The sequence below is a fragment of the Phyllobates terribilis genome, unplaced genomic scaffold (genome assembly GCF_046119375.1).
Source record: "Phyllobates terribilis strain yellow unplaced genomic scaffold, ASM4611937v1 Scaffold_5__5_contigs__length_657084704, whole genome shotgun sequence".
NCBI classification, from domain to species: Eukaryota; Metazoa; Chordata; class Amphibia; order Anura; family Dendrobatidae; genus Phyllobates; species Phyllobates terribilis.
This window is the reverse complement of record NW_027362765.1, coordinates 294,991,827-295,019,376: the sequence shown is the minus strand read 5'-3', so window position 1 is coordinate 295,019,376 and position 27,550 is coordinate 294,991,827. Positions and strand designations below refer to the sequence as shown.

The window sequence follows — 27,550 nt, the reverse complement described above, 5'->3', positions numbered from 1 at the left end:
ATGCACTCCCCATAGTCCTCCATACATTATAATGCACTCCCCATAGTCCTCCATACAGAATAATGGGCCCCACATAGTCCTCCATACAGTATAATGGGCCCCACATAGTCCTCCATACAGCATAATGGGCCCCACATAGTCCTCCATACAGTATAATGGGCCCCACATAATCCTCCATACAGCATAATGGGCCCCACATAGTCCTCCATACAGTATAATGGGCCCCACATAGTCCTCCATACAACATAATGGGCCCCACATAGTCCTCCATACAGTATAATGGGCCCCACATAGTCCTCCATACAGCATAATGGGCCCCACATAGTCCTCCATACAGTATAATGGGCCCCACATAGTCCACCATACAGCATAATAGGCCCCACATAGTCCTCCATACAGAATAATGGGCCTCACATAGTCCTCCATACAGAATAATGGGCCCCACATAGTCCTCCTTACAGTATAATGGGTCCCACATAGTCCTCCATACAGCATAATGGGTCCCACATAGTCCTCCATACAGTATAATGGGCCCCACATAGTCCTCCATACACTATAATGGGCCCCACATAGTCCTCCATACAGTATAATGGGCCCCACATAGTCCTCCATACACTATAATGGGCCCCACATAGTCCTCCATACAGTATAATGGGTCCCACATAGTCCTCCATACAGCATAATGGGTCCCACATAGTCCTCCATACAGCATAATGGGTCCCACATAGTCCTCCATACAGTATAATGGGTCCCACATAGTCCTCCATACAGCATAATGGGTCCCACATAGTCCTCCATACAGTATAATGGGTCCCACATAGTCCTCCATACAGCATAATGGGTCCCACATAGTCCTCCATACAATATAATGGGCCCCACATAGTCCTCCATACAGTATAATGGACCCCACATAGTCCTCCATACAGTATAATGCACTCCCCATAGTCCTCCATACATTATAATGCACTCCCCATAGTCCTCCATACAGAATAATGGGCCCCACATACTCCTCCATACAGCATAATGGACCCCACATAGGGGTGGCTGTTCTGGTGTTGCGGGCCAAATATAACCAGTTTGACACGTATGACCTAGATGAATTGATGCTGTTTTGAAAGCAATGGGCAGTCACACCAAATTTTGATGTGATTTAGATTTCACTTTTGTTCATTAACTTTTCATTTTATTAATTGGTAAAACTACTAACACTTCTATTTTGGAAAGCATTCTTACTTTGCAGCCTTTTTCCATACCTGACGATGACTTTACTGTATATTACCTTGGAAAAGTCAATCTTTTATGTGTCTTTCAGATGAGAAGCCGTCCGTTATACAAGATACCTACCTGCTATGTCCTGCTCCGGTTATTCATGAAGTTGGACAGTACGTATGATAAAACTATGATCCTGTTGACACATCCAGATATGTAGACATTTTTAGACTACTGAAATGCCCACTTCTCCGTCATGGTCTCAGCCAATACATTGTCTAATATTTAACAGTCATATATTGGAAGATCCAACATTGAAATGTGGGTGACTGATATCTAATCCAAAATTACAATGGACCGTAGGCAAATGTGAATGGCAAAAACAAAATGGTGGAGCACAAGAAGAGCAAAAATATGCCCGTGATCCCTTCTATGAATGGTCCCTATTTCAGGGCTAGATAACCATGTAACCGCTGGGGGATATAGATTAGGGTTCTATATGTTACCAGAGACTGAGTACAAAGGGTGGGCAAGGACGATGACTAATTTAGTCACAACGGCACTGAATACTCTATATACATGAAAATGTCTTCATCTTCTTTTTAAGGGTGATGTATCTGCAGGTCAGTATGAACATGGGCCTCAACTTTATCTCCAGTTCTGTGAGCATCACTAGTACACATTGTGTAAGTATCACAGGCGCACCTTTATCACATACACTAACAATGTTGCACATTAATCACAAACTTAATTTTGTCCCTCTCTTCCAACATATTTGGTTGTGGGGGGTGGTAAATTAGAACCCCCATTTTCTAGGCCGATCTTGACCACCTGGAAAATTATAATTAAACCCTCTATGGAGGATAACATTAAATCCTACACTACTCTGGACCATCAGTGTACCCCTTTATTTCCTGAACCGACAACGATGTCTCCATTTAAAGGGGTTATTCAGGACTATTTTTTTTTACTATGGGCCAAAAAACGAACAGGCAGGTAGTTGCCTACTACCTGCCTGTTCTACCTGGCGCCGACACAGAGCATTCATTGACCTCTCTTGCCAGTGATTCAGCTGCTCCACATCAACAGAGTAGATCTTCCTCTTTCAGGCAGCTGTGTCGACAGGGCGTGAGTGCCGATGATATGCTGATTGACAGCCAGCTCCCTGCTGTAAGGCAGCAGGGAGTCGGTTGTCAGTCAGCATGACATCGACTATTATGCCCCGTTGACAGAGCAGAGTGGAAGAGAAGCTGCTGCTCTGTTGACGTGACACCAGCAGAAGCAGCTGAGTTGTCAGCAGGAACAGTCTGTGACTAGTCTGTGCCAGCAGAGATCGACGCCAGGCACACCAGGCAAGTAGGTAGCAACTACCTACCTGTTAGTTTTTATTCCCATAGTAAAAATAAATAGTCCTAGAAAACCCCTTTAAATACTTCCCTATGTTAGGCAGCCAAAGTTGTGACCATTTAAAACCTCACCATTCTGGACCACCAGGCACTAGCACTCCTAAGCCTTTTACCACCCCTGCTACAGATTAACCCACAGATCTCTTATTATGGTATATGTGGGAGCTATGTATTATTGTGTTGTGGGTGCTCTATGCTGGTAATATATGGGCACTGTGAGTTATATATTGTGGATCCTACATATTATTTGACCAGTATATGGAGGTATTATGTGGATTCTGTATACTGTATATGTGGACATTGTATAACAGCATTTCTCTTGTGTGTCTGCATTGCTTCTCTAGTCTTTTAGAAATGTGCCCTATTACATTTACCGTAATTAATGAATTGACCAGAATCCTCCAGTCATCCCGTTACCTCTGTGATAACACCCTGCACCCTCTTCCACAGCGCACTGGAATCATTCTGTTCATCGCCCTCCTGATTCTCTTCCTTCTCCTTTTCCTGGCTCTGCTTTGGTGGTTCTGGCCACTTTGCTGCACTGTGGTAAGTATTGATAATGAAGTCATTAGTTGTGTACACGGAAGCAACTTTTTTATTTTAAGTATTCTGTTTTCAGCAAATAAAGCTCATTGAATGTATGATGAAATGCTCTGCAAGTTAACAATATTCTTCTTGGTATTCAAGATCATTCAAGGTCATTGAATTGGAACATTTAAAAGGATTGTCAGGTGAAAACAAGTTATCCCGGATCCATAGAATAGATGATAAGTTATTGATTGGTGGGGATCCAATTGGTGGGACCTGCACTGACTGAAAGAACGAAACACCTTTAATCATGTTAGATTGGATCAGGAGTGCCCATACTCGACCGCTGCTTCAATCATTGCTTATGGGGCTGCTCAACCCTGCGCGTCACTTCTTCCAGCTGCCGCATAGGGAATGAATGGAGCAGCGGTTGAGCATGCGCACTTCCACTCCAATCCAACAGGAAAAAGTGTCCTGTCTGGGATGAAAATCCCCTCTTCTGCTGATCAGATTAGACCACCACCAATCAATAAGTGATTACCTATCAAATAGATAGGTGCTACCATTTTCCCACCGAAGAACCACTTTAAGGCAATTTATAGTCTTTTAGGAGAACATTTTCCATCATGGATAAGCATTACTACATGATTTTTTTTCTCACAGCTTTGTTGTTATAGATAATATCAAATGCTGTTATTTCACAAGTGAACTAAATATCTGTAATATGGGGTTGATTTGATAATCTATAATCTACATAAATCAATACTGGCATTTTACTGACATATGTGTCTGGTTTATTTGACAGGTAATTAAAGAGCCACCACCACCTCCTCCTCCTGCACCAGTGAGTACTGAGCTTTATATTCTTGCATTTTGTACTATTTACCTTAAAAGAACCGTCATTCTTAAGCATGGCTGTTTGTCTATTATATTAGCGTGATGTAGCCGTTTATTAAAGAACATTTCCCACATATTCCAAAACTAAACAATGAATTGTCATGATTTATAATTTCACCAGCAATAGCTCCCCTGTACATTAATACATCAATACATGAAGAAAATATCATCCGTGAATATTCTAACAAATTCTGCAGAAACCCTTGAAACACTAAAATGCCTCTGCTGGAATGTAAGAGGTTAATCATTATTTAACCTGCATGTAACCCATGTACCATCCAACAAAATGCGCCATACATTATCTGGACCTTCCCCCTTCCCTTCTGTCAGGATACAGCTGGATTCTGCAGCTATATATACACTGGCTTCCTTTCATTCATTCCTATATATGTCTTTAATGTCACAGCCTCTGGACAATGTCCCCTTTGTTTTAATGCATGAGCATAGATTTAGTAATGTTTAACAACTGTGGAAAAAAATCAGAACTTCAAAAACCCTTCATGAATAGTTTTGGGTGTATTTTGATTTATATTATAGCAATTTCTGCATCATCTTTGTGCACACACCTCACAGTTCACTACGTAAGTATGTACACATTACTAAGTACTCCAGGTACAAGAATGCCGCTATTTTGCATTATGATATAGTAAGTCCACTGATTTTAAGAAAGTCCCAAAGAATCACCGATCATCCTTAGTAACTGTCAACTGTTGCTGCACTGCCCCTGCAGGGAAAACTAAGTATGACACTTACTGAACTCAATAGTCACTGATGGGATAATTCATGGATGTCTGGTTCTTAGGAGTCCAACTGCTGTGACCCCAATAAAGAATACTAATTTCTCTCTTGAGAAGCCCCTTTAATTCCAGTTGCCATCTAAGGGGCTTCCGAGCAGAAGGATGCACAATCAGCAGATCCACAAGTTTTATGATTATCCTGTAGTTTGATTCTCTGTTATCATTATGTGGCATTTCATTTTTTTTTCTTTAAATCCCACATTCATTCTGCATTTTAGTCTGCATAAAAGATCTGTGGAACGTTTCTGTATTCATATGAATCAATGTCACTAGAGACCTCACTCCTCACTGTTCTGTAATGAACACAAGAGGGTATTTATCAGAGGCTCCCAGCTGCCGGCAGAATGAAAGAACAGGGATGGGCACTGGAGCTGTGTATCATGTGCTAATGTTCTGAAGAACTGTTGTATCATGATGGCAAAGAATGGACCTTAGAGGCTTATATGTAAAAAGTGGCCTTGTCCTCATAGAAATAAGTCAGGACAAAGTAGTAAGAAACTGTCTTGGTCTTGTTTGTGGTTTACACTTCTCTGACTGTTTATTTTATTTTTTGAATGTAAGAAAACACCACTGATTGGCAGCACAACTGTGCATAGGCAGAAATCTGCCAATCATTGATGTGGGCTGGGTTACTCAGAGCTCAGCATTCAGAGAACTGGTAGACCTGCAGCAGATGAAACTGTGATTTTATCAAAACTTCAGCAAGCAGCCATGAACTGACACATACAGTTATATGAAAAAGTTTGGGCACCCCTATTAATCTTAAGCTTAATGTTTTATAAAAATTGGTGTTTTTGCTACAGCTATTTCAGTTTGATATATGTAATAACTGTTGGACACAGTAATGTTTCTGCCTTGAAATGAGGTTTATTGTACTAACAGAAAATGTGCAATCTGCATTCAAACAAAATTTGACAGGTGCATAAGTATGGGCACCCTTATCATTTTCTTGTTTTAAATACTCCTACCTACTTTTTACTGACTTACTAAAGCACTTTTTTTTGGTTTTGTAACCTCATTGAGCTTTGAACTTCATAGCCAGGTGTATGCAATCATGAGAAAAGCTACTTAAAGTGGCCACTTGCAAGTTGTTCTCCTGTTTGAATCTCCTCTGAAGAGTGGCATCATGGGCTCCTCAAAACAACTGTCAAATGATCTGAAAACAAAGATTATTCAACATAGTTGTTCAGGGGAAGGATACAAAAAGCTGTCTCAGAGATTTAACCTGTCAGTTTCCACTGTGAGGAACATAGTAAGGAAATGGAAGAACACAGGCACAGTTCTTGTTAAGGCCAGAAGTGGCAGGCCAAGAAAAACATCAGAAAGGCAGAGAAGAAGAATGGTGAGATCAGTCAAGGACAATCCTCAGACCACCTCCAGAGAGCTGCAGCATCAACTTGCTGCAGATGGTGTCACTGTGCATCGGTCAATTATACAACGCACTTTGCACAAGGAGAAGCTGTATGGGAGAGTGATGCGAAAGAAGCCGTTTCTGCAAGCACGCCACAAGCAGAGTCGGCTGAGGTATGCAAAAGCACATTTGGAGAAGCCAATTTCTTTTTGGAAGAAGGTCCTGTGGACTGATGAAACCAAGATTGAGTTGTTTGGTCATGCAAAAAGGCGTTATGCATGGCGGCAAAAAAACACAGCATTCCAAGAAAAACACTTGCTACCCACAGTAAAATTTGGTGGAGGTTCCATCATGCTTTGGGGCTGTGTGGCCAATGCCGGCACCGGGAATCTTGTTAAAGTTGAGGGATGCATGGATTCCACTCAGTATTAGCAGATTCTTGACAATAATGTTCAAGAATCAGTGATAAAGTTGAAGTTACGCAGGGGATGGATCTTTCAGCAAGACAATGATCCAAATCTACTCAGGCATTCATGCAGAGGAACAATTACAATGTTCTGGAATGGCCATCCCAGTCCCCAGACCTGAATATCATTGAACATCTGTGGGATCATTTGAAGAGGGCTGTCCATGCTCGGCGACCATCAAACTTAACTGAACTGGAATTGTTTTGTAAAGAGGAATGGTCAAAAATACCTTCATCCAGGATCCAGGAACTCATTAAAAGCTACAGGAAGCGACCAGAGGCTGTTATTTTTACAAAAGGAGGATCTACTAAATATTAATGTCACTTTTCTGGTGGGGTGCCCATACTTATGCACCTGTCAAATTTTGTTTGAATGCAGATTGCACATTTTCTGTTAGTACAATAAACCTCATTTCAAGGCAGAAACATTACTGTGTCCAACAGTTATTACATATATCAAACTGAAATAGCTGTTGCAAAAACACCAACTTTTATAAAACATTAAGCTTAAGATTAATAGGGGTGCCCAAAATTTTTCATATAACTGTAGCTGGAATCAGGGTATATGCCCCTATATCATGCTGCTCTCAGATGGGGTAGCAAAGCTGGTGACATTGCACAAGGCGGTAGTCATGGGCGAGGGGCTGCTGTGTTCCTACACCCTGGCACCCTACAAATAAACGGTGTCTCGATTCTCCTGTGCTTGTGGTGTGTAACACTCACGTTTTGGTCAGGCCTCTGCTGTCTCCGGTTCTACAACTTCAGGAACCGCCGCACACATTAGATGACATCAAATTCATTTTATAATAAAGAAGTTTACTTAATTGTCCATTTTCATCATATTGAAACATGCAGTAGTGGGCACAAACTTTTCTGTTTTCAAAGTCCATATCACAGCACATTCTGATGTCAAATGTTCACTCGCCCTGAGCTATCCCTTTCCTCTCTGTCATCTCTGACCTCTGGGATTCTCTGTCCGGCTCTACGGCTTCCATGAGTCCCGTCCCAACTCCCTTATGCAATTCCCCGTCTGACTTACTCTCCTAGGAAGATATTGAGGCATGCTTCTCAGTGCCTCATTTGTACCGTAGGCCTGGACATTCCAGGAATGTCTGCTCCGAGTTTATGGCTGATGTTCTCTTGCTGCTGAACAGCCCATGCTCCTCGTCCCCTCAGTCCTCCAATTACTGCTCTCTCTCCATCTAATCTCTCACTCTCTATGCATGAACCAGTTCCTCTTGTTAACTGGCCCTGCCCCTCCAAACTGGAGCTGTTCCTGAACACAGTAACTGTTTCTGTTCTAAACCTGTCTACTTCCTGAACTTATTGTGCCCACCACTGTACTATACCCAATCCTATCTTATAGCTAAATCTTAACCTATGTCATATGTACTAATCTTATCCTTCCCCTATATCTAATACATTTTTTGGAACACATTGAGTCATCCAAATATCATAGCAATACATTAACCGTGCACCTAGGTGCCTATAAGGTTCTATGCAATATAAAACACTTTTTAGTATACACAGATTATAACCGTTTTTCTAATCAAGGGAGAAGCACATTACTGTCCCGGTCACCCTCTTACAAAATATTTCCTTTAAATCAATAGCTGCAGCTTATGTAAGCCAAAAGGGATTTTCTGGGACTAAACCATTGATGGTCTGTCAGGATACGCCACTAGTGTGGATCCAATCCCTTTCATGAAAGATCTAAGGGACTGTGTTGTTTCAGTGTTTATTCTCATTCAGATGAATGAGCTGCCGTTCTTTTCTGCTTATTTTTGGAGGCCAGATCGCTAATCAAACATTAATAACTTATCTGGAAGCTAGGCTATGTTGTTTAGTGAACAATTTAGACTGTGAGCCCCAATGGGGACAGTGATGATGAGTAGGGATGAGCGGACCCGTGGAAGTTCGGGTTCTGGTACCCGGCCCATAAAACATAGTTTCCTTTATTCTGGTTGAAAGCCTCTATTCACTGTGATGGATACATTTTGAATACCCACAGCCACCATTAGGGGAGCTCTTTTCAAACAGATTTATACACATAGCATTGAAATTAATGGGATTTGTGCCAGTCATCTGGATTCTCTCCTCCTGATTATACTCCAAAAAAATGTTTAATGAGCGCAAATCTTATTTATTCAGGAATCTGATGATGAGGATGGTCTACCAAAGAAAAAGTGGCCAACTGTGGATGCATCTTATTATGGAGGAAGAGGAGTCGGGGGTATCAAGAGAATGGAGGTAAAATGGATAGATTCTGATGCTTATAAATCCATTAGATATATTTTTCATTCCCATTTGTAAGGGACCCCCCCTGCGATAACCAGGGCATGTGAATGGAATGGTCATCAGTAGTGTTGAGCATTCCGATACTGTAATATCGGGTATCGGCCGATATTCGCGGTATCGGAATTCCGATACTTAATTCCGATACTTTTACAATATCGGATACCGGAATCGGAAGTTCCCATAATGCCTGCGCTCTGCAGTGTCTGTGAAGGATGACAAGTTGGATGGCAGCGCGATCCAGCCTGTCATCAGAATGCCATCCCAGCGGGGGAGAATTCTCCTGATTGTTTAAAAGCCGGCGGCTTTTAAACAATCACACAGCCCCATACTGCTTCCCCGCAGCCTCCCACCCCGATCCTCCGCTCCCCTCGCCACCTCCAATCCCAATCGTAAATTAGGACCGGGCGGGGAGCGCAGCACCAAGGAGCGAAGGACCCGGGCGGGGAAGCCGGCAGTGAAAAGACTTCACCGCCGGCTTTCCCGTTCTGTGCTGCGCTTTCCCGCCGGTTATTTCAAATGAACAGCTGAGGTATCAGGTGATGCCGATCAGCTGTTCATTTGAAGTCGCCGCGGTGCCCTCAGAGGGTTCATGTGAGTTCATGCTTGACTGCATGAACTCACATGAACTTTCCCACGGCCGCACAGGTCAGCCTCACCTCCCAGACCCGTCATGATTAGTGTGTGTGCGGGGTGTGTGTGCGGGGTGTGTGTGCAGGGTGTGTGTGCGATGTTTGTGCGGGTGTGTGCGGTGTCTGTGCGATGTATGCGGGGTGTGTGTGCGGGGTGTGTGTGCGGGGTGTGTGTGCGGGGTGTCTGTGCGATGTTTGTGCGGGTGTGCGCGGTGTCTGTGCGTGCAGGCAGACATAGGCCGATGTGACACTACTACTCCCATCGGCCTATGTCTGTCCCCCGTCCACTCCTGCCAGCAGGATCAGCTCGATGGGAGCAGTAGTTCCCATCAGCCTGATCCTGCTATTTAAATTGCCCTACTGTGTCCCCAATAAATGTTAAATACATGTCATTGGTGGCCAGTGGTTACCTAAAAGAAATTAGTTCATACATTACCTGTCCCCGCCGATCGCCACCTAAAATAAAGTAAAAAATAAAAAACTACACCTATACTCACCTAGACACCTAATTCCCCGAAGCCATCGATCTCCTGTAATAAAATATAAAATAATAAACCACAACCTTATCCTTACCCCTCCGTAGTAGTCCACGAGTGTCCCACGAAGATCTCCAGTTCAGAGCAGCCACATAGAATGTGACCGCTCTGAACCGCTGCCGCCGCTAGAATGACGGGGCCGTAAGGGTTCACCGGAGTTCAGGCAGCGCTGCTCCGGTTAGCTCCTTTACGGCCCTGCTGTATCGTGAGAAATTCCCACGGTACAGCAGTGCCGTAAAGGAGGTCTCCGGAGCTGCGCTGCCTGAATGCACTCCGGTGACCTCAGTCAGTGGCTCCCGCTGCCGGGAGCGGACGTGTTCCCGGCAGCGTGAGCTTACAGCAGCCATGACAGCTGTCACCATCTCCAGATGTGACAGCTGTGCATGGGAGATCAGCGCAGGAACGTGGACAGGTAACTATTATTTTTAGTAAACTAAGAATTAAATAAAATTGTGTGTTTTATTTCAAATAAATTATTTTTTTCTGGGTGTAGTGTGTGTTTTTTCTTTTTAACACTTTGTAGGTTAGTAATGGGGGTGTCTTATAGACGCCCATCATTACTAACCTGGGCTTCATGGCAGCTGGCGCTGACATGAACCCCACCACTATTACCCCCTGCCACCGCACCAGGGCAGCGTGGAAGAGGGAGGCTAAGTGCCAGAATTGGCGCATCCTATGGATGCGCCATTTCTGGGGCGGCTGACGGCTGGTGTTTCTAGCCTGGGAGGGGGCCAATATTCATGGCACCCTTCCTGGGCTATTAATATCAGCCCCCAGCTGTCTGCCTAGCCTTTGCTAGCTATTAAAATAGGGGGGACCCCACGTCATTTTTTTTGGGGGGGTCCCCCATTTTAATAGCTAGTAAAGGCTAGGTATTCAGCTGGGGGCTGATATTAGTAGCCTGGGAAGCTCCGTGGGTTTTACCCCCTTCCCAGGCTTCAAACATCTGCCCCAGCCGTCTGCTTAACCTCCGCTAGAGACTAAAATTATGGGGGATCCCACGCCATTTTTTTTTTAAATAAATCCTTTATTTTAACACTAAATGACATTTGAGGAGTTAATAAAGATGCAGTCCCTAAATTATTATTTATTTTTTAATTAATTTTTCCCAAAACTTTTGACGTGGGCTTCGCCATATTTTTGTATGCCAGCCAGGTACAGCATCCAGCTTCTATGAACGCGCCATTTTCCGGGGCGGCTGCAGACTGCAATTTTCAGCGGGGGGGCAGAAAGCTTGGGCCTCCCTGCGCTGCAGATTTCATCCCCCAGCTGTCTAGTTGTACCTGGCTGGACACAAAAATAGGGAGAAGCTCCACGTTTTGTTTTTTTTAATTATTTCATGAAATTCATGGAATAATTAAGAAAAAAAGGGCTTCCCTATATTGTTGTGTCCAACCAGGTACAAATAGGCAGCTGGTGGTTGGGGGCAGCCCGTTCCTGCCTGCTGTACCTGGCTGGACACAAATATAGTGCAAAGCCCCACGTCAATTTTTTTTAAATTATTTCAGGAAATTCATGAAATAATTAAAAAAAAATTATGTGGGGCTTCGCCCTATTTTTGTGCCCAGCCAGGTACAACTAGGCAGCTGGGGGCTGGAATCCGCAGCGCAGGAACACCCAAGCTTTCTGGGCCACCCCCGCTGCAAATTGCAGTCCGCAGCCGCCCCAGAAAATGGCGCGTTCATAGAAGCGCCATCTTCTGGCGCTGTACCCAACTCATCCAGGGCCCTGGTGCGGTGGCTCACTGGGTAATAAAGGGGTTAAGGCCAGCTTGGCATTATCAGCTGGCCCTAAGCCCGAAATTCATGGGGTCACGCCAATATTAGACATGACCACCATGAATTTCTAGTAAAGTATTTAAAAAAACACAACACCCAGAATAAAGTCCTTTAATTGAAATAAACACACAATTCTTTATTGTTCTAAATTAAACCATACTTACCATCACGCCCATTCCAGCTGAAGCCAACGATCTCCTGCAATAAAAGTAAAATAATAAAGCAACCTCATCCTTACCTTTCCATGGTTCCCAGGACAGCTTCAGCTCTGCTACATCGAGATGACAGGCTGGACCGCAGCAGAACGCTGCCATCCATCCTGTCATCCCGCAGACACTGAGAAGCGCAGGCATACTTCCACTCCTCAGTGTCTGGCTGTGACGGCATCCAGATGAGCCGAGGTCATGTCCAATGAACTCAGCTCACCTCATGTACGTCACTGACAGCGTGGGAAAATTCTCCTGCACTCAGCACTTCAGCGTGAGAATTTTCCCACGCTGTCAGTGACGTGCATGAGGTGAGCTGAGTTCATTGGACATGACCTCACCTCATGTATGTCACTGACAGCGTGGGAGAATTCTCACGCTGAAGCGCTGAGTGCAGGAGAATTTTCCCACGCTGTCAGTGACGTGCATGAGGTGAGCTGAGTTCATTGGACATGAACTCGGCTCATCTGGATGACGTCACAGAGAGACACTGAGGAGCTCAAGCATGCCTGCGCTTCTCAGTGTCTGCGGGATGACAGGCTGGATGGCAGCGTTCTGCTGCGGTCCAGCCTGTCATCTCGATGTAGCAGAGCTGGAGCTGTCCTGGGAACCATTGAAAGGTAAGGATGATGTTGCTTTATTATTTTTCTTTTATTGCAGGAGATCGTTGGCTTCAGCTGGAATGGGCGTGATGGTAAGTATGGTTTAATTTAGAACAATAAAGAATTGTGTGTTTATTTCAATTAAAGGACTTTATTCTGGGTGTTTGTGTTTTTCTTTAACTTTGGCTATGGGGTTAGTAATGGGGGTGTCTTATAGACGCCTCTCCATTACTAACCTGGGCTTGATGTCATCTGGCATTATAAGCTGACATCAACCCCAGCCCTATTACCCCACTGTCACCGCTACAGGGCAGTGGGAAGAGCGAGGCTAAGTGCCAGAATTGGCGCATCCTATGGATGCGCCATTTCTGGGGCGGCTGACGGCTGGTGTTTCTAGCCTGGGAGGGGGCCAATATTCATGGCACCCTTCCTGGGCTATTAATATCAGCCCCCAGCTGTCTGCCTAGCCTGTGCTAGCTATTAAATTAGGGGGGACCCCACGTTATTTTTTTGGGGGGGTTCCCCCATTTTAATAGCTAGTAAAGGCTAGGTATTCAGCTGGGGGCTGATATTAGTAGCCTGGGAAGCTCCGTGGGTATTACCCCCTTCCCAGGCTTCAAACATTTGCCCCAGCTGTCTGCTTAACCTCCGCTAGAGCCTAAAATTAAGGGGAACCCCACGCCAATTTTTTTTAAAATAAATCCTTTATTTTAACACTAAATGACAAGTACAGTAATCAACACTATTACTGTACTTCATATATATGTGACTGACATGTTTCTATCTATCTAATCTATGTGTGAAGCTCTATTCTGTCTATTATAAATTGTCGGGTACCGATGCTGAATTGCCGGCCGGCTTTTTTAAAGAGACGGTGCACGAAAACACTAATATTTTTTAAAATAAATCCTTTACACTAAATGACAAGTACAGTAAGCAATACTGTCACAGTACTTCATATATATGTGACTGACATGTTTCTATCTATCTAATCTATGTGTGAAGCTCTATTCTGTCTGTTATAAATTGTCGGGTACCGCTGCTGAATTGCCGGCCGGCTTTCTTAAAGAGACGGTGCATGAAAACACTAATATTTTTTTAAATAAATCCTTTACACTAAATGACAAGTACAGTAAGCAACACTGTCACAGTACTTCATATATATGTGACTGACATGTTTCTATCTATCTAATCTATGTGTGAAGCTCTATTCTGTCTATTATAAATTGTCGGGTACAGATGCTGAATTGCCGGCCGGCTTTCTTAAAGAGACGGTGCACGAAAACACTAATATTTTTTAAAATAAATCCTTTACACTAAATGACAAGTACAGTAAGCAACACTGTCACAGTACTTCATATATATGTGACTGACATGGTTCTATCTACCTAATCTATGTGTGAAGCTCTATTCTTTCTGTTGTAAATTGTCGGGTACCGGTGAATGCCGCTGATGAATTGCCGGCTTTTCATGTCATTCTACATTATTCTTAGTTGTTTTACTTCATGTAGAATTAACCTACAAGGAAAGAAAGGGTTTATTTTCATTCCGATATTTGTGTCCCATTGACTTGCATTGGTTTCCGGTATCGGAATCGGCGATATCCGATACTTTTTGGGTATCGGCCCGATCCAATCCGATACGATATTTCCTGATATCGGAAGGTATCGCTCAACACTAGTCATCAGCCATGTGCTTATCCCTTAATTCATTCTGAATGGGAGTGCCGAAGCGAAGTGCTCGGCTATCTTCAGCGGTCTTATTAAGAATGAATGGAACAAATGTGCTCATAATCGACCACCGCTCCATTCACACGCACCATTTCTTGTGATAGTTTGAGGCCCAAGCAGTTGGACCCCAGCAATTGGGAAGTTATCCCCTATCCCATGGTTAAGGGATAACTTCTGCACTTTAGAATACTCCTTTAATGGAGAATGTAATTAGTGCTAAAACAGATGAGGAGAGATGATGGGTCCTTGTTATATGCCCAGTGTAGTATATGTATCTTTTATTTTATTGTAGGTGAGGTGGGGTGATAAGGGCTCCACCGAAGAAGGAGCAAAACTAGAGAAACCCAAAAATGCAGTCATTACACTGCCTGAGCAAGAATTCGAACCCTGGGAGCCTAAACCAAAGAAAAATGCCCGCCGTAATAATTCACAGGAGAGGAAATGGTACAGTCCAATTAAGGTAAAGAAGGGTTTACTTCTCTACACCTTTCTGCCTATTGTACGTATTGCATGTGAATTCACTCCTGACATCATGTCTCACTCCAGGGTAAGCTAGATGCAATTTGGGCTCTGCTGAGGAGAGGATACGACCAAGTGTCGCTGATGAGGCCGCAAGCAGGGGACAAGGTGAGAACATAGGACACCATATCACTAGTCACATCCTTGTAAGAGGTCATCTAGGTGATCTACACAGGCTTTGGCTATGCTCTACAAATTAAAAGTCCTTATCACCAGGGATGCAGCTTGAGAGGAGCTAGGAGGGCATTTGCCCCCAGTTTGGCGGCAGTGAATTTAATCTTTTACCCAGGTGAGGGAAAGCTCCGCTGCCATTCCACCCATGACAGCACTTTTTGCTCTTACGGTCTGGCATGTCTGTAGTATTATAGCACATTGCACATAACAACTACATACTGTAAGTCTCTCATATGTATTAGGAAGATTGAAGCTAGATTGTATATAGCAGTTGTGAGATCTAGCGTCCCTAAAATAACAGTGGCATTTAAAACCATGACGGCAAAAATGATGCCAGAGTACTGGAAGTGTTGTCATGGGGACAGTTCTTCGCTGCGTTCCGACAAAGATCAAACTTTTGCATTAAGGGATATCCTGAAAGGAGCATTTTTGACTCATCCAACTGAAAAGCAAATACAGTGGTGTGAAAAAATGTTTGCCCCTTCCTGATTTGTTATTCTTTTGCATGTTTGTCACACTTAAATGTTTCAGATCACAAAACAAATTTAAATGTTAGACAAAGATAACACAAGTAATCACAAAATGCAGTTTTTAAATGAATGTCTTTATTATTAAGGGAAAAAGAAATCCAAACCTATAGGGCCCTGTGTGAAAAAGTGATTGTGCCCCCACCCTTAAAACATAAATTAACTGTAGTTTATCACATCTTTGGGAAGCTGAGTTCAATTTCCCTAACCACAGTAGAAAAACCAAGACAAACCAAGCCAAACCAAGTTGGCAAAAAGGAGGGGTATACAATATTGTGTGAACCAGACAGAGAAGAATATACCCAATAAAATTTAGCTTTTAATAATTATCATTAAAAGTGTACTTAGTAGTCCAAATGGGACACAACATAAATATACATCATAAAAACATCATATGGGGGAGGTATAGTAAGGGTAACAGAATATACAGTCAGGCTTGATTTCAATTTCCCTAATCACGCACTACTGCCACACCTGTTCTCAATCAAGAAATCACTTAAATAGCACTTGCCTGACAAAGTGAAGAAGACCAGAAGATCCTCAAAAGTTAGACATCATACTGCAATCCAAAGAAATTCAGGAACAAAATGAGAAGAAAAGTAATTCAGATCTATCTCAAGAGAGGCAGAATATTTTGCTGTCCTGCCTCATACAATCTTGGTTACCTTTTCATGTTTCTTTTTTTTCTCTATTTTTTTCTAGGGACGCTGTATTAATTTCACCAGAGTTAAAGCTGATGGTAGCCAGGCTATCTATAAGCCACCTGCCAGAAGTGCTCCACCAAGCCCGCCACCACCAAATCAGCCACCTAAACAGCCTCCTAATCAGGCACCACAGCGGCAACCTCCACCTGGTCCTCCACCTGCCAGAATGCCCCCAGGTCCACCACCTTCTCGTCCTCCTCCTCAGGCTATACATTGAGCCCGTGCCATTGGCTTCTGTATTCTGGACTGAATTTCACTTTGTTACGGCAGTTGCACGGCAGCAGTAAAAGAATAGTTCTGGTCGTTAGTAGATCCTAGAAACCCATGTATAGTATGACCGGTGTGCTCAGAACACATCGTGCATAAAAATACTGATTTCTATCCCCCCTAATAGAAAGGGTTGCGATTGCGCTATTTCTATTTGGCAAATATATATGGCCACTGCGGTGCTCATATAGGTGCTCACCACAGTCCAGAGCTTCTTCAATCTCGTGGCGTGCAGCTGCTTGTAACTCTTTGGCTGCTTGGATGTTCGACTGGCAGCCAAAGAGTTTCACATGTACTCAGTCTATTTATTCTGTCTGGTGTTATTATATGTTAGAAATGACAAATGGAGTTTGTTGCTGGCCAGCAAAGTGTGCCCCATTTGTGCTCAGGTGACAGCCTGACCTCAGTCATCTCCTCTCCAATCTCATATCATGTAAACTCTATTCAGATCAGGTTTTCATGTTCTGCTTCATTTTCATGTACTAAATTCCATTAAAGGAATAGCACTGGATACCAGCTTGTACTGTCAAGCATGCCAGCTACAATCCCTTCCTTCATCCTGATAGGTCCCGTTGGCCTGATCAATGGTTCCTTCATTCCTTTCTGAACAAGAAGCAGATCCTATACAGAAATATACAATTACAGAGCTTGCATCAGGTTCAAAGACAAGGCAAGGACAAGGCAGAAGCCATGGTTCATCCAGTTGAGGTTTTCCGGTCTTATGCCATCTGCAGCGTGGGCTGGCCGGCCATCAATCATTATATTTCTATGTATAAATGTGTATGTGAAAGTCGTGTACAGAAGATAGCATGTGATACTGCGGGGCAGTTAAGTAATTTATAAGAAGTGCTGACAATCTTCATATCCTTGGTAGCCAGAAGTCACAACTCGATGAGGACCACTTACAATTCATGTCATCTTCTATAAAGAGGCAATGTGATTTATCTGAATTTATAGGTTTACCAAGGATAGAATTTCCAACATTTTAGGTCATTACAGTGTACAACTATGTTGTATTATCTCAGCGCCTGTCTAACAAGTCTCCAAAAATCATCCTGAAATTTAGTTTTTAGAGCAACACCTCTAATTTAAGTTTGACTTTATATACCATAATTTACCTTATATTACTTTAAGATAGTTTATACTTTTTAAAAAGTATAGTCAAGCTTTAAGATGCCATTGAAACCCCAATCCTTTTATTTTTTTTACGTTAGGTAATGCTGCAACTGATACAATCCATAACTGGCTCATTTTTAGAGGGACTTTCACCAGTTTTAGCATGTTAAACTGGTCACATCATGGAATAATTACTGCAAAGTTGAAGATAACAATATTTTTTAATTTCTCATCTAAGTTGCGGAAATATTAGCTAGTCAAGTTTATATGCTAATTTTCTCTTCAATCACACAGCTCTGCTCTTCTCAGTGACCTTACTGACAGAACCTACTGTAATTACAAGTGGAGGAGGTAAGAAGAGCAGAGCAGTGTTTCATTACAAACACTCCATCTCACTGCACTATCTGTGTGGAGAGAATAGAACAGAGATGACAGTGCTGTGAGATGAGAGCTGCAGATGCAGAGGTGTTTATAGTAACACACAGCGATGCTTTACTCCCGTTTTTTCCTTGTAATCACAGAAGGTGCTGGCAGTAAGATCAGTGAGAGAGCAGAGCTGTGAGTTATTATATGTCTTGCCATATCACACTGAGTCTGACCTTCTCTGGGGGTGTTTTTTTTCCCTGTATGACACCTCCTGCTTATTATTGGTCAATGTCATACAGAGGAAAAAGTAAATGCCCCCAAGGAAGAATCTCTGCTAATGCACCCGTAGTTGAAAAGGAAATTAGCATATAAACTTTACAAGCTAATATATCAGCAACAGAAACGAGAAATTAAAACTATGTTTCATTCAGCTTTGCAGCCACTATTTTCTCATGTGGCCAGTTAATATGTTAAAATTGTTGGTGTCCTTTTTTAAAGTTCCTTGACAATGGGAAGTTGCAATTATGGCGCCCTCTCTAGAGGGAAGACCTGCACTAGTCTTCACCATAGAATAGGGGAATAAAAGTAACAGGGCATGACCTCGACTCTCCAACAGTTCTATAACGGTCCTCTTCTATTGAACACATGCCTTTGGTCAGGATACAGGAGATGAATAGTAATGTTCTTCAGTATTATATTTCCCAAAAATGTTTTCTTGTTGGATGGATATTCAGAATTGTACGTTGTAATTAAAAGGTGGCACTTCTTAAAGTTTGCATTCTATAGTTAAAGGGTATGTGTAATCAGAAAATGACCTTTTATTAAAATCAGAGTTTTTTGTATGAAATATTATTTTCTAAAATTTTTGTCAATGTTTTTTCTTCATATCACAACCTGCATTAAAAATTAAAATTGGAAATCTTGCAATTTTCACTCTGGCCACTGGGGCTACTTTAGACTTTAACTTCCTGTTGTGTCAGGAAATCCACACATACATTACCAACAATAGACTGAATCAGAGGCAACTTTTTGTACTAAAGCCTCTAATGAGTGTGTGCAAAGGTCACTGTGAAGGGAGGTGGAGCAGGATCAGCTGTGACATCGCCTATTGTGATTGGTGGATCCTGTGTTATCACCAGTGTATAAAGGTTTTACCTGTCATTGTAATCCTGCCTCTGATGATAAGGAGTCTACTGAAAACCTCTCCTGAACTAATGAAAGGACAGGAAGCATGAGTTTAAAAAAGCCCCAGTGGCCACTATGAAACTTGCAAGATTACAGATCGTGAGAGGAAAGAAAAAAAATAGTAAACCCCCCCCCCCCCACATGTAACGCAAAAACCTGATTAAACAATAGGTCATCTTCTGATGATAGCTTCACTTTAAATTTCCTAAATAAGAGACATAGTGTAAGGGGAGACACTAAGTGATGACTTCACCAAGTGAGGGTACTTAGACGTAAGACTTCTTTGTAAGAGGTTACATAAGTTACTATGAAAGTTCATTGAAAGTGACTAGTTAGAGACTGTATATGGAATCGCATTACACATCAGGAACCTACTTACTGTTAATACCTTTTATTTCTAGAAAAAAAAAAACTAAACAAAAAGAACTTTCATTTTTTTGCAAAATGTCCTGATGCTGGTGTTACAAAGTTGGCAAGGAAGCCATCTTGTCTAGTGGAGGTTTTTCAACATTAGAGATTTTTATATATCTGGTATATATACGATACTGTAACGTAAATATTTTACGTTCAATTTTTTTTCTGATATTTAGAAATTAAGCAATTTGTTTTAATACTAAGCTTTATCTTCTATCTCTGTAGTGGTATTTCCATCATAGCTTCATAGTTTTATGTTATTTCTGGAGTTTTCTGATGATTGCCTGGAGAATCCAAACACAATGTTAAATAACAGCAGATGTTCCAAAACCATAATGTCTATCATTAGATTTCAAGATAAATGTGTGAAAGCAATGGGGCACATAGAAGAGAGGGGGGGCATAAAACAAAAGCTAAAATGGACCCCTACTTTAGTGCTGGGTCTCCCCACCAAGAACAGAAGTGACTGGTGTTTGTTTCCCTCCCAACCTCTGTTTTCCAACAGTGCAGTTTTTCTTAAAAGGGAAGTCCCGCCCAAATTATTACCACCCATTGCCAAAGATAAAGGAGTGACAACTCGCCCCTTCTCTCCATGAACCCAATAACAAACTCATGATCTGTCTTTTTAGTATGTACGCTATTGGAAAAGGCTGGAGTTCACCAAAGAAGGCGCACCAAAGCTGGACATAGACTTTAAGCAAAGTGGTGTGTTGTGGGATCTATAATGCAACAGTATGACTCATAATGATCTACCACTACCCTCATCTATGATGGAAAATCTTACAAATCATCTTATCTTTTCCGGTGATGATGGATTAAATAGCTGGTCTTCTTAGGTCTATATCAATGTCATTTTAGTGCTCTTTTTATATAAGATTTCTGATATTAACAAACATTTAAGACTTTCTTCCAAAGTTTTCTAGAACTTCTTCTGATGCTTTATTGTCTTTCAGGACATGTGGTATATGATTGCTACTTAGGGAAGCAAAAAATATTATTTTGACTACAACTTCTTGTGCTGGTTCAAGCTGCCACCACCATACCTTTATAGGCCACTCGTTTGTTCCTCTCTCTTATCTGAAGGTGTAACTTGAAGTTTCTATATGTAATGGGATCATCAACCCCCATGCCAACTATAACCTCTCCCCCCTTGATATGTAACTCTACTCTCCACTATTCCTTAACACTTGATCAATTTTAGCCTTACTAGCCACATGTAGCTTTCCTGGATATTTTCATTGTTTTCTGAAATTTCAATATCATTTTCATGGAGAATAGTTTGGAAAATTCGTCCATAAGTCGAATCCTCTCCTGTTTCCCTCTCTGTCTAAGGTTCCCACAGCTTTAAAAATTGTAAGGAAGGCAACCATAAATTATCTGGTAAGTATACTTCTAAAGATCATAGAGGACAATGATAATAGTAAGGGGCTTTCAGGGGCTTCTTGACACCACCACATTTCTAATCAACTACAATAGAAGGTCCTGGTGTCACATCCTATTTTCATGAGTTTTAGGGACGAGACCAATCTAGAATGGTCCCTCTTCTCTACAGGGCCCTGTAGCAGCCGCATGGGCTGCCCCTAAGGTTCAATCACCGTTGTGAAGAAGTAGCAGTAAGGAAGGAAGCATTAATATGGAGTGTTCTAGTTTCAGTATGTCAATGTTTATATCATACTCGATGACACACATCCAGGTACATGTGTGTTCAAGCTTTATAAAGACATGTTGTAATCCTCTCCTATCTTACAGTCAATAAAAGGTGTCAATAAAAACGGCATTTTTTACACAATTCTTATGTTTGCAAATGATGGCTTGAGTGATACTTCCCTTAGTCTTTATCAAGTACTTGTATCTGCACAGTGACGCATTTCAAGGTATTAATAAGCACAACTTGTACTAAAGCCCAATTACTCATTGATTGATGAAAATTATATATAGTAAATATACACATACACGTCATCTTCAGTACACGTGTTCTTTAATTTTACATCTGCTTAATCCATGTTAGGAACACACCAGCTGCCAGAGTCTTGGGAGCCCCTAATATGGGTCATTTTCTCCATGGGACAAGCAATGTTGCCTGATTACTATCGCGGAAATCTCTTCTCACTTAATTACCCTGTAAGCAAAGCCACAGCATTGCCTCACCCATGGTACATGGAACCCCCTGAAGGCAACAACTTCCCCTTGAATCCTAATCTGGAGGGCGTTTGTTAAAAATACAGAGAGGGGCGCACCTGTGGCAGCCGGTGAAGTGCACTGGGAGCATCTGTGGCTGACTCTTAGGGCAATATATATTATAGTCTATGTAGAAGGACCTAAGTGTAGCATCTGAAAGGGAATTGGTCACTAGGATTTTGTCCCCCCATCTGAGAGCAGCGTTATGTAGGAGCAGAGACCCTGATTGCAGCGATGAATCACTTACTGGTCTGCTTGCTTACTTCATTTCTTTGAACGTTGAGCTTCTATGTAAGCCACCTCCCCACACCACTGATTGACAGCTTTCTGTGTTCACTGTGCATAGGCAGAAAGCTGTCAATCAGTTGAGGGGGTATGGTTAGACACTCCTCCTCCCCTGATTGCCATGTAGAGGACTACATTGCAGCATTATTAATCTCCTGCTAATAAAACAGTGGCTTTATCAAAACTAAAGCAAGTAGCCCGGTAAGTGACAAATCACTGGAATCAGGATCCCTGTCTCTACATTATGCGGCTCCCAGCAAAAACCTGGTGACAGATTCCCTTTAATGGTACTTCAAGAGCACTTAGGGTTTACATTAAGAGTTAGAAATCAGCAAATAATTATAATATGGGGTAATACATGGTGTCTAATGGTGAACATTCATAGAAAAGTCAAAGAGGATCTTCCACCAGGTCAAAACTGGCTCCTCTAAGTATGCATTTTGTCTAGTTGTTTTTCTTTTTTACATAAGCTCCATCATAGGGTTCAAGACACATGGGCCTTTTTATTTGGTGGTAATTCTTATTGTCTTCACCAATGGGGCATTGCTTGGGAAAACCCTTCAATAAATATAGGTAAAATTACAGTCATTAACCTGATCTGAATTATAAAGCATATAGCCAGGCAAGATGCAGTAAGGAAACCTTGCCATATGAGCTTACAATCTACAAATACATTCAGGTGTCCAGGTGAGGACCCCTGTGCACACATCCATAAGCCTGAGATAAGCTGCCGGTAGATTCATATGTTCTGCGTTATAGAAAGATTTCTGGAAAATCAAAGGATTGTCGCTTTCTTGTCCTAATAGAGGAACGGCTGCTAAGAAATGACCATCGTTAGCGTGACATCTTATTGAAAGCGTCATGTGAAGACAGCGACGTGGACTGCTCTGCTGTCATGGTGGAGTAACACAAACACTGGCTGACTTTTCACCAACCCTTGTAACCGCAGGCCACCCGCCTGCCACAAACAATTTGTCAGTGGAGGCCCTGCTCCTGTCTGTGTCATTATGAAGGCTTCATACGCCTCACGTAACCAGTCTTAGAGATGACTTGCAGCCAGAGTGCATTATGGAACAACTCAAGTCAAGGGTGAGGTTGGGAGCAGCACACATGGCTGCTTCATGTAACTCCTAGAAGCATGGACAGTCAAACTATACACACACAAAAAGCAAAAGAGATGTTGTAAAGAAAGACGCAAAGTCATATTAACTGGGATGGGCTTCTCCTAAGAAAAGGTGATGGTCTTTAAAAATGCCATTGTCAAACACTGGAGCTCCGACTTATGCCCTGGACTATTTTTATAGCAAATGGGGCCCTGTTACTGCCAACCTTATTTAGACATCCGCCGTAATTTTTTCATATATATATAATATATATGACGCGCCCCCTGGGCCGTGTGTATAGGGGAATACCCGGAGCCAGATCTCTGTGCAATGCTGGGGGTTGTAGTCTCCGTGGCGGTGACCCGGTCCCGTGGCTCAGGGTGGTCAAACCAGTGGCAGTCTATTTAGGTGGTTTTTATGATTAAATGTCCGACTACGCCACCCGTGGATTGCGGTCACTGAGAACCACCGCTGCGGGCAGACCGCTGAGGCTGATGTTGTGTGCGCAGCAGAGGGTAGTATAACTCCCCACGGGAAGAGTATAGCCTCAGGGCAGCATCTATAGATGGTGAGGGTTGTGGTGCCTGGGTGCAGCAGAAATCCATGTAGTACAGTTCAGGGTCTTTACTGTTGGTAATGAAGAAGGCCCTGCCGGGAGTACTGGCTAACATTAGAGGCCTGGTCAGTCTGTGAGCGAACAAGAGTCCCCCTGGCCAGGTGGAGATATAGGCCTTCCCGTCTGACTGCACTCTTCCTGGGTACACTGCTGTAGTCGTGTAGTAGCCCACGTCCCTGAGTGTACCGTGTGGTGCTCACCCGTATGGCTGGTGACTTGGGGCCTTTGGTTCCTTCCGCTCCTCGATGGCGGTGCTGGTCCCTTGCGTGTGACTTAGCCTCCGGGCTTTCTATGGCCAGGTGTTTCTGATGCTGGGCCTGAAGGGTCCCACAGTGTCCGGTTCTCTGCATCTTTCTGCCAGGACGAGCTCTGCTCCAGTCCCTGGTCTTCAGCTCCTGGCTCCTACAGAGCTCCTTGCTGCTGCTCTGTCCCTTTCTGGACTCTGACTTCTCTCTCTAAACCCGCCCCAGATCCAGTTTATAAAGGGCAGGTTCCTCCCCTCCCTGGACTGAGGCAAGAGGTGTGGCATGCAATAATGCTCCTGACCAAGAAAACCCATGCTCGCTCTCAGACATGGCATTTCTACCACTATGGCAACCAGACCCCTGGGGTGCCACATATATATATATATATATATATATATATATATATATATATATATATATATATATACAGTGGTGGCCAAAAGTATTGGCACCCCTGCAATTCTGTCAGATAATACTCAGTTTCTTCCAGAAAATGATTGCAATCACCCTCAGCCTAATACTTGGTTGCACAACCTTTAGCCAAAATAACTGCGAACAACCGCTTCCGGTAACCATCAGTGAGTTTCTTACAATGCTCTGCTGGAATTGTAGACCATTCTTCTTTGGCAAACTGCTCCAGGTCCCTGATATTTGAAGGGTGCCTTCTCCAAACTGCCATTTTGAGATCTCTCCACAGGTGTTCTATGGGATTCAGGTCTGGACTCATTGGTGGCCACCTTAGAAGTCTCCAGTGCTTTCTGTCAAACCATTCTATAGTGCTTTTGGAAGTGTGTTTTGGGTCATTGTCCTGCTGGAAGACCCATGACCTCTGACGGAGACTCAGCTTTCTCACACTGGGCCCTACATTATGCTGCAAAATTTGTTGGTAGTCTTCAGACTTCATAATGCCATGCACAAGGTCAAGCAGTCCAGTGCCAGAGGCAGCAAAGCAACCCTAAAACATCAGGGAACCTCCGCCATGTTTGACTGTAGGGACCGTGTTCTTTTCTTTGAATGCTTCTTTTTTTTTTCCTGTACACTCCATGTTGATGCTTTTTTCCCAAAAAGCTCTACTTTTGTCTCATCTGACCAGAGAACATTCTTCCAAAACGTTTTAGGCTTTCTCAGGTAAGTTTTGGCAAACTCCAGCCTGGCTTTTTTATGTCTCGGGGTAAGAAGTGGGGTCTTCCTGGGTATCCTACCATACAGTCCCTTTTCATTCAGACGCCGACGGATAGTACGGGTTGACACTGTTGTACCCTTGGACTGCAGGGCAGCTTGAACTTGTTTGGATGTTAGTCGAGGTTCTTTATCCACCATCCGCACAATCTTGCGTTGAAATCTCTCGTCAATATTTCTTTTCCATCCACATCTAGGGAGGTTAGCCACAGTGCCATAGGCTTTAAACTTCTTGATGACACTGCGCACGGAAGACACAGGAACATTCAGGTCTTTGGAGATGGACTTGTAGCCTTTAGATTGCTCATGCTTCCTCACAATTTGGTTTCTCAAGTCCTCAGACAGTTCTTTGGTCTTCTTTCTTTTCTCCATGCTCAATGTGGTACGCACAAGGACACAGGACAGAGGTTGAGTCAACTTTAATCCATGTTAACTGGCTGCAAGTGTGATTTAGTTATTGCCAATAGTATTGAGCCACCCCCTTAGTGTTCGAGTTCGGTTCGGTTCGTCGAATACCCATATGTTCGCCGAACTGTTCGTCGAACTGTTCGTCGAACACCTTCGAACACCATTAAAACCAATGGCAGGCAAACAAAAACACACAGAAACACATAGAAAACACCTTCAAAGGTGTCCAAAAGCTGACAAACTGCTCAGAAGACACAACTAACACATGGAAAAGTGACAAGTACATATAGTCATGCGAAAAGAAAAGAGGTGGAGGAGTAAAAGGAGGGGGAGACACAGATATAGGCATGTCATGCCCTTCTAAAACCAAAAAAGTGCGAAGCCGACACGGCCAGTCCGTTCCTTCCCATGCGACCTCCGTGTCGCCGGGTTTGTGCCAGAGCCGCGGTGGACCCTGACGGCCAGCCCCCCTCTCCCAATACTGGTGCCTGTCCGCTGGTGGGTCGAGCCCCCCCCGCGGTGGGGGGGAGTAACATCTGCAGAAGAAAGACCATCTTCCAGCCAAATTAAGATGTCTACTTCTTTTCGTGAACAATGTGATACGATCCCTTTCTTACGGACACGCCCATCGCTACAAATTCCAGATGAGGCACAAAAAGAGCAGGTGCTTCAACGGATATCAAGTGCTCCTTCAAGTGGGCTCTCCTCCACCTCAACTTCAACATCACAAATACTCCATTCCTCAGAGGTGTCACCCCAATCGCACTTGCTTCCTCACAGCTCCCAAGTCTCCAGCTGCCCGTCTGAGTATGGGGTAACACAGATGGTTGAGTATGCACCGCTGTTTACTCACACTATAGCCTGGGAAACGGAGGTCTGCTTCTGTTAATCCAGACGAGGAAATGATCTGCACTGATGCCCAGAATCTTTATAAGTCGGATCCAGGACCAGATGAAGAAGGTTCTGAGCATAATTGTAATGCACACGCCCGGGCTGAGCGGCGTGTGCGTGTGATTCCACTGGACCGTGCCGGAGAGTGAATGCCTGGAGGGGCGTAACTAGGTATTCACCTGATCCGACCAGGGTCACACGACGGCATACGACGCCAGTGCACCAAGGAGGAACCGAGCAGAGGGACCAGGTGCTACTCCAGGACAGACTCCGGACACGGCTGTTGACCCACACAGGGGAATACAGGAACAGACTGGTTAGGCTGGCACAACTGGTATGCAGGCAGGTGGGTATGCAGGCAGGGGGGGTACAGGCAAGCACGGCTAGAGTGCAGACAGGAAGGCACTAGCAGGTAGGAACACAGGCGGGATAGGACCCAGTACACACTGGGACTCTGGAACAGAACCACAGATGTGGCGGACAAACACAGCAGAGTGAGGCCGCCCAGAGAGGTGAGCGAGAGCAGGGCAGGACGAGACCACCCGGAGCGGTGAGCAAGAACAGGGCAGGACGAGACCGCCCGAAGCGGTGAGCAAGAGCAGAGCAGGACGAGGCCGCCTGGAGCGGTGAGCAAGAGCAGAGCAGGACGAGACCGCCTGGAGCGGTGAGCAAGAGCAGAGCAGGACGAGGCCGCCTGGAGCGGTGAGCAAGAGTAGAGCAGGACGAGGTCGCCTGGAGCGGTGAGCAAGAGTAGAGCAGGACGAGGCCGCCTGGAGCGGTGAGCAAGAGTAGAGCAGGACGAGGCCGCCTGGAGCGGTGAGCAAGAGTAGAGCAAGACTGCCAGAGCAGCGAGCAAAAGGATAAGAGCGGAGCAAGGCTGCCGGAGCAGCGAGCAAAAGGATAAGAGCGGAGCAAGGCTGCCGGAGCAGCGAGCAAAAGG

At 43.7% G+C, this 27,550-nt stretch overlaps 1 protein-coding gene across 1 annotated transcript in view; it reads left to right on the top strand.

Moving 5' to 3' along the window:
* LOC141273024 (anthrax toxin receptor 1-like) overlaps positions 1-19,379 on the top strand; it is a 119,527-nt gene extending 100,148 nt beyond the window's left edge. Inside the window, exons 11-18 of the mRNA XM_073684340.1 lie at positions 1,313-1,382; positions 1,817-1,895; positions 3,066-3,161; positions 3,949-3,987; positions 8,806-8,904; positions 14,726-14,893; positions 14,980-15,060; positions 16,356-19,379. Of these exons, the coding sequence (XP_073540441.1) occupies positions 1,313-1,382; positions 1,817-1,895; positions 3,066-3,161; positions 3,949-3,987; positions 8,806-8,904; positions 14,726-14,893; positions 14,980-15,060; positions 16,356-16,574 (851 nt within the window). The 3' untranslated portion in view covers positions 16,575-19,379. The remainder of the gene's footprint in view (positions 1-1,312; positions 1,383-1,816; positions 1,896-3,065; positions 3,162-3,948; positions 3,988-8,805; positions 8,905-14,725; positions 14,894-14,979; positions 15,061-16,355) is intronic.
* Positions 19,380-27,550: the final 8,171 nt, after the last annotated feature.